This window comes from Monodon monoceros, unplaced genomic scaffold (assembly GCF_005190385.1).
Source record: "Monodon monoceros isolate NGI ecotype Baffin Bay Population unplaced genomic scaffold, NGI_Narwhal_1 Super_Scaffold_2, whole genome shotgun sequence".
Taxonomy (NCBI): domain Eukaryota; kingdom Metazoa; phylum Chordata; class Mammalia; order Artiodactyla; family Monodontidae; genus Monodon; species Monodon monoceros.
In genome coordinates, this window is record NW_021703776.1 from 26,363,664 (window position 1) to 26,375,672 (window position 12,009).

General features: G+C 33.3%; 1 protein-coding gene across 1 annotated transcript in view; it reads right to left on the minus strand.

Moving 5' to 3' along the window:
- Positions 1-411: 411 nt before the first annotated feature.
- Positions 412-12,009, minus strand: part of SEMA3A (semaphorin 3A) — a 235,193-nt gene continuing 223,595 nt past the window's right edge. Inside the window, exons 16-17 of the mRNA XM_029234387.1 lie at positions 6,092-6,234; positions 412-4,712 (exon numbers count right to left, since the gene is read on the minus strand). Coding sequence (XP_029090220.1) covers positions 4,257-4,712; positions 6,092-6,234 — 599 coding nt within the window. The 3' untranslated portion in view covers positions 412-4,256. The remainder of the gene's footprint in view (positions 4,713-6,091; positions 6,235-12,009) is intronic.

A 12,009-nucleotide genomic window follows, 5' to 3' on the forward strand; every position in this document is an offset into this window, starting at 1 on the left:
TAACACATATATATGGAATCTAAAAAAAAAAAAAAAAATGGTTCTGAAGAACCTAGGGGCAGGACAGGAATAAAGACGCAGCCGTAGAAAATGGACTTGAGGACATAGGGAGGGGGAAGGGTAAGCTGGGACGAAGTGAGAGAGTGGGATGGACATATATACACTACCAAATGTAAAACAGATAGCTAGTGGAAAGCAGCCACATAGCACAGGGAGATCAGCTCAGTGCTTTGTGACCACCTAGAGGGGTGGGATAGGGAGGGTGGGAGGGAGATGCAAGTGGGAGGAGACATGGCGATATATGTATACGTATAAGTGATTCACTTTGTTATAAAGCAGAAAGTAACAAACCACTGTAAAGCAATTATACTCCAAAAAAGATGTTAAAAAATAAAATAAAAGCCCAAATCCTTTATATTCAATTTTCTTTTTTTTTTTAGTTTAGTTTGATTTGGTACCTCTGCCTCTGCCTGTGTGTGCTTGCATGTTTGAAATGAAAACCAAGCTGTCTTCTTTGATCAGGTTGACTGTGAAAATGGACATACTATATGAGGCACCATTTCTGTGGCTTCTTTCTCTCTTTCATGTATAGGTCCTCTTAGTATATTAACTTTAAAAAGTATGTTTCTTTAATTAATTACTATAAAAATTGTTACAAATCAAACTAATAGGATTTTGCAGACTTTTTGAAAAATGTTTTCTTCTTTACGGAAACATGTATTTTGCAAACATTAACATTGACTTTAAATAATTACTACAAACAAAATTAAAAAGCATGGATGTCTTTGGCATTAGGCCAATTTATCTCTAACACATTATAACACTGATGTTGAATCCTATTTGTTAAGTGTGTCTTTGAAGCCATGAAACCTGATAGATTACCATTAAAGTGAACACAGATTGTGTTTAAAAAATGAATTCATAAAACAAAGATTTCAAAATGTTATACTAATCACTCTTAATAAAATGCTTGTTTATGACCTTCAGGATAGGCAACTTCAATAACAATTATCAGGCGTCTTTGTAGATCCAGAATGAAACCAAACTGATTATGATAATGACATACTATAGAATTTCATCCCCATATTTGCTTTTTAAGTATGGCATAAAATAACAGTATTTAATTTAAAGGGCATTAAATTCACATCATCTCCATAAGTATAGAGCCCAGTTTACAGATGACTACAATGAAGAAATCTGCTAGCAACCTGACTTTGGTTCTCAACCTTTTCTAAACTTATGTTCCTTGACACTATATGCTACATGGAATAGTAAAGACATCTGAATTCAAATATTTTGAAGAAATGTGTATTTAGCAACTGAATACATGCTAAAAGGAATAATTTACAGCAGCAGTTTCATTACATTTTTCTCTCCAGTTTTCTAGTTCCCATCTGAAATGCAATGATAAATACAGATATGGAACGTATTTACTACCTGGCAAAAAAACATGCTGATTGAATGGGCACACAGCTTCTGCCCTTAAATAGCACATAAGCCACCTTGTTGCCTATGTGGGAAAATCTTGCATTTTAGGATGATGTTGAACACACTGAAATGGAGTACCTACAAAAAGTTGCATTTTACACTGTCCTTCCTCTTCTTTTCGAAATTATGTACATCTCTGTTGCCTAATGTGTAGGTAGCAAAAATATTAAACACATACCACTGAAAATCACTAAATAATACATAAAATGTAGCAGTAAGTGTACATTTACATTTTGCATTTGATTTCAACTGGGCCATAATTTCTCTGCTGTGCTGTACCTTTTTCCTATTTTAAGATTGCTGTAATAATCTGTTCAAGGTCACATGAGTCTCTTAACAAAGTTTCAACTCTGATGATACATGCATAAGCCAAAGTCTATTGAAACTGAATTAAATGGGACATTAGTTACTTTTTGTGCAAACTGCCCACCTCAATACCCATTGGCAGATTATGACTGTAATAAGACTTATTTACCTGCATGTTATATCTATAATTTTCTTCGAAAACTTAGACCTGATTTATAAAGACATGTCAGTGGATTTATTTTTGTTTCTGTTAGTTGAAATCTACACATTCTTTCTATGGGTATTTCATAATGCTAAACAAAATGCATTCAGATATTGGAAGGCATCCCTGAAGTTATACAATCTCTACCCCTTCAAATCCTTTATTTTTGAGGACTAATAATAAGATACTTCTGTTATTGCAAATAAATTTGTTTCAGCTGCAAATTTAGAATAAAATGCAACACCGAATTTTAGTACAGTTAAGATACTCTATGAGAAATTTTTAAATGACCTAGTTTTGGAGCACTCTTGGTTTTTTGATTTATATCTCATTTTTTTTTTTCCTCTACAGGAGTCTGTCCTTCAAATAATTTAAAATTTAGCTACCATTTGAGGATGTACTTCTAAAAGTAACATTGTATTAACATTGGAGCCTAAAATTGAATGTAGAATATTTTTAGGCTCCCATTGAAACAAACGTCAAAAAATCATTTATTCAAAGTAATCATTAAAACTGAAACATGAGCTTCCATCTGTGAATATTTCAGCTGATAGAGAATTCAAAAAAAATTCACTGTAGTCTGAGGTGAGAAATTAATGCTGAGTTAATTAGAATCCCAAGACAGCTAGCGTTAGAATTTCAATGCTGCTTTCATTAATTAGCAATAAGATGTTTCCTTTGCATTTTTGTGTGTGACGAAGGACCCAGAGAGGGATTCTTGGAAAGATGAGCGCAGTGCAAAACTGCATTGCAATACTGAAGGTCTTATACATCTTGAAGTCAATGATTCTCAAAGAATCATCTTAGGACAATGAAGCAGGCAAGCCCTTAATTAATAATCTTTTATCTTATTTTATAAGTTGTTGCAGGAGACAAAGAGCTTTACATGTTTTAAGTGTGAGCCGTGTCCTGGAAAATAGTTTGTATAAGTCACTCCCATTGACCTGAAAAGAGTCATGTGTTCTTTAGACAGATAACTGTCTTAAACAAGGTGAGATAAGAGGCAGCTGATAAAAATGTAAACAGAGTTGGGAAATTTGCTTTTAGGAGGTTGTTCTGAATATTACTGATCTCCCTCTTCTCAAAAAAATTAAGTGACAGATAAAATTCCAAATGGAGTCATGAGAGAGAGTTTTTATGTCTCAAATATCAGGCAGGAATTCAAGCGCAGAATTAAGACATTTTCTATGAACATTAAACCAATGCTTACTATTTGCACGAAATATGCAGTTCCTTTTCTCTTTGTTGATCCATTAGGTACAAGAAAATGCATTTACAAATCTATTTCTTTCTTCTCTTTTTTTTTCGGGTTAAATGCTCTGTTTTTCTAAGAACATTATGCAGGTTCTAATTAATTTAGATAATATTTGAAAAAGGGGAAGTGGTTTTTCTTAATTCCTCAGAGAAATAAAGCATAATTTATATCCAGATTTTAGGAATTAGTTGTTAATGATGTATATATGTTTCTAGGACAATATTGGTTATTCCTCTTGCAAAACTGAAAACAACGTTTTAAAAAAAGCAGCACACAATTGGAGTTTTTAAAAACAAAAAACTACATAGCACAATAATTGTAAGACAAAAACCTACTCTAGCTTAGAAAAGAGCTAATTTTTTCTGCATATTTGTCATGGTACATTTAAATTATAGTTTTAATAAAATACATCTTTAGATCAAAGCTGGAAGAAGACATCAGTAGTAGATCAGTGTATTCCATTTTTCTTCTGAATGATGGATGGTTTATGTTTTTCGTATTTCCACAGACCATTTAATTCAGTATCATTTTACTCCTCCAGTACATATAAACACGAGTGCTGGTAGACAAAAAATATCCTTGAATCCAACAGTGTTTTGGAATATTCATCAGCTTAGTAAATCCATGCAGTTTAAAACTTCTAGTTCAATAAAATGGCTTTGCTGATGCAGTTTTTCTTCTTTAGATGGCAACATGGCAAATGACATTTTTATTTCTCAGGCAAAGAAGAAAGCAAAACCTGTATAGTGAAATCTCATAGGAAACATTAAGTCACTAGTGTGAACATCTGCATTCACCTGACCTCTATTAAGTGTTGGTATTAGGAAGAAAATCTGTTAGTAAAGTTACTCATGGACTTAATTTATAATTGGTGGAACTCAGGTGCACTTCCCACCATTGTAAACATCCACATAATGCCATGAAAAAAGTTCATGTATATTGCATTTTTTCCAGTTATTGTCTAGCAAGTTTCTACTTGTTTGAGGTTTCTAGAGGTAATGCAGCTCAGACACTCCTGGGTGCCCTCTCAAATTCGTGGGTCCTCCTGTTTCTACCTTTCTTATTTTCCTGTAAGTGCTTCCATTTGTTACTGTTCCCTTGGGTATGTCCTGGCCTTTGCCGACGCTGTTTTCGGTCCCTTTTCCAAACTTGTTCGCAGAACTCATCCATTGTGTTCAGGTTGGGGTGGTTGATGAGTTGCATGAAGTCTCTGTACCAGACCTTCTGGCTAGGTGTCATGCTGTTGGAAATTTCTTTGGTCTTAGAGCCATCTCCATCATCATCTTTGTGAAGAAGTTCTTCCAAATGCTCCGTGTCGATGACTTCCAGGGTCACTTTAAGAAGGGTTTGCATGAATCCGTGTTCCACGGCATGACAGAGGTAATTGCCTGAATCCTTCCGCTGCAGACTACGCAATAGAAGGCCTTGTTCGGTCCTAATGATATGATCATCCACTCTGATCTAGCAAAAGACAAGATGTAGTAAAATCATACATATTTACAAGAAATATAGGCTCCAAAACTCTGTCTCAGCAAAAATTTAGACTGTGTACTGAGACACATTTTCACAGTTAATAAAATTTCTAGTTTAAGAGAAATGACTGCATTTTCCTATCAGGGAAAAGAGTTATACATTTCTTCCAATTGTTTTTAAGAAGCACTGCAAAACATTGCTGTCTATTGTCTTAATAGAATTTCTCATAATAATTTAAAGTAAGCAAGATAATGGGATGAAAGGACAAATATATACTTTATAAATTTGAAATAAGCTATATAAATATAGGAGAAAGTTAACATTGAATATTGGAATTGGAAATACAGAAACATGATACTAGAGAACAATGCAGCATTAGAATAAATTTATAATAAGGTTTGAAAAATAGAATAAGTTCAGCAGTTGAGCAACCAGAAAAAACATGGGATTGCATGCTTACTTATTTATTCAATTTCCTAAGTCTTAGATGTGACATGAAGATAGGCTATTTAATATGTCTAACCTCACTTTTATTTTGCATACAGTTTACAAAAGAGATCTCTGAAAGCCACAGCTGGTAATATATAAAATCAACCTTAACATTTATATGATGTGATTACATGTTTGAAGACTGCTTCAACTGTCAAAAGAGATAACAGAAGGACTTTTACTTCTACATTCAGATTATGTTTGTAAAATTGTCTGCACATTGTACATTCACAAATCACCTACATACTATGGTTACCCTATTTAACACTTTTTAAAAAGTTTTAAAGGCTCAGAGTACTCACTGAGATTTTCTATGTATGTATTTTTTAAAATTTTACAGAGGAATAAATGGATCCACAGAGGAGGAAGATTTGTGTGAAACTACATGCACAGTTCACATCAGAGTTCATAACTGGACCTCAGATCCTTTATCCAAAATCTACTACTCCTTTCCCTTAACTGCCCCTTCCCATTTGAGGAGGAAGTTAATGGAGAAAGGAAAACATGTTTGGAGAGCAGAATTAATTGAACAAAAGTTAAAGTTAGTAGAAGGATTAGATTTTTTTCTTGTATATGAATGTAGATAACATAATTGTTTTGCAGATAACTCCAGGAAGAAAAAAGAAGTCTCTAAAATATATCCCCAAACAGCTTCTGAGACAAAACTCTTACCAGTTCACCTTTGTTTCTCTAACTCCTATCACAAAGCCTGTCATAAAATCAGCCTTCAATGAATACTTGTTTAATGAATGAGTATTGGTATGTTAAGAAAAGAATAAATATTCACTACTTTTTTTTCCCCTCTCAAGTCAACCATGCTGGGGTCACTTAACAGCATATGTCATATAGAATTAATCCAGGCAGTTTCTTTCCTATACCTCTTCTTTTCGCTCTTCATTTCGCCTCTGGAATTGCCAATAGACCAGAGCTCGCTGCGATTTTGGACTGCATTCCAGGAACGTGCTACTATTTTCTACTCCATAGATGATTCTTTCTTCAAAGCTGTGGCCATGGTGATTATCTGGCCGGTGATGAGGAAATGAAATGAGAAAATGTTAGAGAAGTAAACTCAACTTTCCAAAGTATTTATTCAGAAATTCAGGAGATGAATTTGTTGCCAAGTTGGAAGTCTTTTCCAATTTGATTGAAGATGACAGAAATGACAAGGTTTCAGAATTCAAGTGTCTACTAAATAGACTAATTATTTCAGTATGGGTTATATAAAGCATATACAGAGATTTGTCTACCAGAAAATAGCATTACATTTAACAAAATCAGTCATGTGTGCAGTGTAACTATACATTTATATGCCATGATAATACTCTCCAAGATATTATTTTCATTGTAAAACTCTATGCCCTGACTAATGGTGCCAGTGAATTTCTGCCACAATTCTCCAGCAGAAAAGTTATTCGATTGGGTTTTTGGAAATAAGAGTCCATTTCTGAGAACTTAATTTTGCCTTTTTGTGTTTGTTTTTCATCTGTAAAATTAAATTTACCAGCCAGTAATATTTATCTAGTATTTTACAGAAGGTAGAGTTCAGGAAGTTTATACTCCCCACCAACAACCCTTAAATAATCCACAAGTTTGATCTGAAGATCAATTGGTGTGAAATGTTTGGGATGGTTCAGAAGAAAGATGCACAATTATAATGCAATGTGGTTTCAATTGTCCTTATTTTAAAATGACACATCTTTTATTATTTTCAAGAATTAGGCTAAATAATATGGCAAGAGTATGTAATAAAACGCAGCAATAAGAAATTCTGTTTCCTGATTAAGTTTCTATTATTTTACCCTTTATGTAACCTCCTTCAATGTGGTAAATGAAACACAGTTAAGATCAAAAGTACGACACGGGGTGTCTAGGTAAAACTCATTTAGAGAAGAAAAACTCCTTGTTATCTTGTTTAATCCTGTTTCCATTATGACATCCTGTACAATCTGGAACTCATTAAATTAATTTAGAAAATAATAAATATATTTCCACATGCACAGAGGGCTGACAGTGTAGACAGATGAAAAATTTTTGCTTTCTTCTTCAAACTCAGCTAGATTTTTAATTAAAAAAATGTTTCCCCCTTTTTTGCATCACTTTGACAGTTTTACTCTTGTTGTAACAATCTGAGTACTTCTGTCTGTCACAGACAGTATGATTTGCTCTAAGTTTAAAACTTTCCCAAATCCTGCTTCCATCCAATTCCCATACACAGCCTATGGCCATCACCTCCTATTCTCACCCTACCTATAGTCAACCTTCTGCCTGAATTTGCTATCTCCAGGGATGTCAGTCCCAGTGCTTTTTCCTTTATTGTTCTAGGTGTGAAACAAAACTCTTCTAATATTGGGAAGTATCTGTCTCTTCTTATTTAAAAGATCAATACTCTAGAAATAATAAAAAACAGGAAATGACTGAAATGTAAAGAAACAATATTTAACTGATTCCAAGTCACAGTTTATTTCATGTTGGAGATATGTATATCTGCGTGTCAATATATACATGCACTATGGTAGTATTTTTCTTTTCCCTCTGAAATTATTAGTATATCTTTGATTGAATAGATATGGCACATGTTGCTGTGCTAGTTTGCAAGACATCTGCTTCCTTGGATAGAGATGAATTGAGTGTCTATGTCCAACACGAGCTGGGAGATCTGTGATTCAGGAGCTACCATGAATAATTAGAATGCCTTGTCACAGAGGTCTTTAGAGTTTACATAGAATGCATTTTTTTTTCTGCTAATGGTTGTGCAGTTTAAACTTATTTGATTTAGAAATTATTTTACTTGTAATATTATGCAACCTGAAAAAAGGTGGAAATTCTGCAATATGCAACAACATGGATGAAACTTGCAGACATGCTAAGTAAAATAAGCCAGTCACAGAAAACCAAATACTGCATGATTCCACTTAGATGAAGTATTTAAAGTAGTAAATACTCGTAAAAGCAGACAGTAGAATGGTGGTTGCTATGGGGTGGGGGGGGAAGGGAAATGGGGAGTTGCTAGTCAATGGGTATAACATTTTAGTTATGCAAGATAAATGAGATCTTGAGATCTGCTATACAACATTATGCCTACAGTGAACAATACTTCAAATTTTGTTAAGAGGGTGGATTTCATGTTGTGTTCTGACTCCAATAAAATAAAAACATAAAAAAATATTTAATTAAAAAAAGAAATCCTATTACTTTTAGGAAGTAACTTTTCATTCAATATCTACATATTACTAAATCATAAGATATATGACAGCATGATAACACAGAAAAAAATCAGCTGGATTTAGAGACAAACAGTATGGTTATCCACCAGTATCTTCTGTCTTGCCAGCCATGCCTCTCAGGTCTAGTTTTCTTGTAGAAATTTATGATAATACTTGTCTCTCATCTAATTTGTCCAAGTTACTATAGATATCTATAGAAATCTAAGGTATAAATAAGTTATTGCTCTCAAACAGAGAGACCTGTATAAATCCTTCAGTACATTAGTTGATACTCAGATAAGAAAAGCAATGTAACTTGTATAATAAGAAATAATAGAGCTTAATATAAATGAAACATCTATTAGGTACATTTTCAAAAAAGTCACTGTTTGTCTTCTCAATTAATTTAATCATTCTAATTGATCCACAGAGAGCTTTCTGTCACCTCTAGAGTCTTGGGAAATCTACTTAGTTTTTAGTTTCTCTCCAAGATCTCTGGTGACAGCAAATGTTTCCCAAAGCCCATTAAAGAAAAGAATTCTCTTAGTGGTAAATGTTTCCTGAATTTAAAAAATATTCATCTGTTACTTATCTATAGTAGAATCTAATAAATTTATACCAAGTTGTTTTTGGTTTAATATAGCAATAGGCCATGGACTTCAAGAAATATCATGACATTCAGATACTTTCCCACCTGAATAAGATAAGAAGCACAACTTGGTGTCTTAATAACTACTCTTGCCAATACGTTAAGGATTCATTCCCCTCTAAGTTGGCCCTTTCTTTCTCTCCTTTGTCGAAATTGAAAGCAAAACAAAATCTTCTAGTTAGTAAGCAGTGAAGCTAAAAGTCCTGTCATATTAACTATCAGTCTTAGTATGCAGAGGTACTACTCTCCTTCTTTGGTTTGAGAGTCTCCTACTGTATGTTCTGTTAGATTCTGCGACTGCCAAAAAATGGAAGAAACTAAATATCTTTTGAATACACTTGTTTCTCTTAATTCCTCTGCAGCAGAATGTTTCTATCATCAGCAACTTTTAATTTAGGGCCAGAACTTTCATTTAAAGTGGCCTCAGCCAAGCATTCATATATTTGGGTGCTTTGACGTCACACCCTGTAAACATTTTTTCTGTTAATTTCTCCACACCTGATACCTTATAAACAGATACTCAAAAAATATCTTATTTAATTTTAAATTTATTTTTATACAATTCTTACCAGTTACACTCCACTTACAGTTATTACCAAATATTGGCTATATTTCCCATGTTGTGCAATATATCCTTGCAGCCGATCTTACACCCAATAGACTACTGGAAGGCACTCAGTAAATATTCATTCCCTTTTCTGACCCTTCTATCCCAACCACTTGAGTAAATTTTGTACAACATAGGAAACATTAGGGGTCTAATAACAATATGTTTTTCTCTCTCTTCTTTTCTCCCTCCTCTCTTCCCCCCCCATAACCCCTTTACCCCCATCTCTGTCTCATTCTTGCCCTCTCTTTCTCTCAAAAAAAAAATTTAACAAACAGGAACAACATTTTGATTCTTAACTTCTAAACTTATTAGATTTTCAATTTTTTGGATGCCAAATACACTATCATTTTGACTGTTATTAAAGCAAACAGCTCTGCATAGAAATGGTGGCACAGAATATAGCTGAACTGTAAGTATTTTTCAGAGCATATACTGTTGAACTCATAAATACACAATATAAATCAAAAGCTCACCTGAGAAAACGTTGATTCAAGATTTCCTGAAGGATATGAAATCTTGCACATACAGGTAAATCTAATCTAAAATCTCTCTCTGGATTATAGTTGAAACAAGAGCAGTTTACATGAAACACATTGTGTTAATCCCATAATTGATTTTATTGAATCCTGTTGAGTGGGGTCCCTCTGATCTATGTTGAGGGAACCCATAAGCAATACTCTATGGATTCGCTCACTGTGTTTATGTCCCAATGTTGTTGACTATGGTGTTCATCTTTGGGAAATTTTTCTAATGTTAGTTTTTAGGAATTATTGAGATTCGCTTGAACAACTGAATTTTTTAATGAACTTTGTGACTCACCACTTGATATTTCTCCCCCCACATTGGCTGAAAAAAACCATTAAACAAATTTATGTCTTACCCTTGTAACTTCTTAGTAAATATGTTCTTGTCACACGCCTGGTTTTGTTCTCTGTCAGTACATCTGCTTTGCCTGTGTGACATTATTGCTGCCTTTATCCTATCTTTGCTTTTAATCAAACAATTGCAAATTGTCTGAAATATATTAGGTCACTTACCAATTACAGACAGCATATACTTTTTATAATCCCCTTAAATATTTTTTGTTATTAAAATATATCTACATACAAATAATAGTACATTGTCTGGATACAGAGGTAGTCATAAATATGTGAGGTGATATTATTGTTATTGCTGTTCTTGTGATAGTTTCAACTGTTTATTCAAAAATTAAAATCCTTTATTGAGAAGCCCTAATGAGACAAATTATGAACTCCTTCCCAGCATCAATTCTGCTCTCTCACCCATATCAAAAAAAAGTATTGCTTCTTCTGTGCTTTCAAAAAATCTCTTTTTACATGTATCTTTAGAGCACATGTAGTCTTATTTGTTACAATTTTTTATTAATCTGATTATCTCCCTCATACTGTGCGTTCCACAATTTGGGCACAAGGTAGTCATAAACCCTTAGCTGATGTTTGCTGAATAGCAAATCCAGGTAACAGTTTACTCTGCATTTAAAAGCTGAAATCTCATGTAACTTTGACATTTTCAAGGCACAGAGTTATCATAATTACATAAATGATTAAGAGTTTAATCAATTAAAAATGGTATAGGGTTTATAACCCTCATTATGACAGAACACATTATTGCACTGTAAACATCTCAAGTCTTCTAAATTTGTTAAGTTTTATAATGTTATAAGAGTTGACTTGAGATATGGTGGAAGATGATGATGACTAATCAAGTGTACTCCAAAATCAAAAATTTCAAATATGGGATAATACGAAGAGAAAGATATTTGAGAAATTATATGAATGTATTCTCATATCTCCAGGGACACCTATATCTCTAAACGATGTCTATGCCAATAAGTAATTTTTCCAGAAAGAAAGCAATCTCATTGTAATCAATTTAAAACTACTTTTCATACTTAGAAAGCAATGATTCTGAATACAAACTTTTGTCATGAATATTACTAGTAGACAAGAAGGGTGAGTTGTTAAATTGGCATAATGAATTCTTATGGGTTGAAGTGAATAGTTAGAGCAAAATAATTGAGGACATTAAAATTATTTTTAAAGCATCACAGTGTGTTTGAATAACACATATTACAATATGTTGCAGCTGTTAATGACAAGAAATAATGTTTTTAAGGAAGCAATCTTCAATTAACCATTTCCTCTTTCAGTGGGATAATTTATGGAAATGAAATGAGGCTAATAAGCCAGAAAGAATGGGAGGAAAGAAAGAAGTTAAATAAATTGCTTCCTTTTGTAACAACAAAAAGTCAAGATATCCATCATTTGGCCAGAAATATCACGTTGCTAAAGGCCTTATTTAGTATTTGATTCT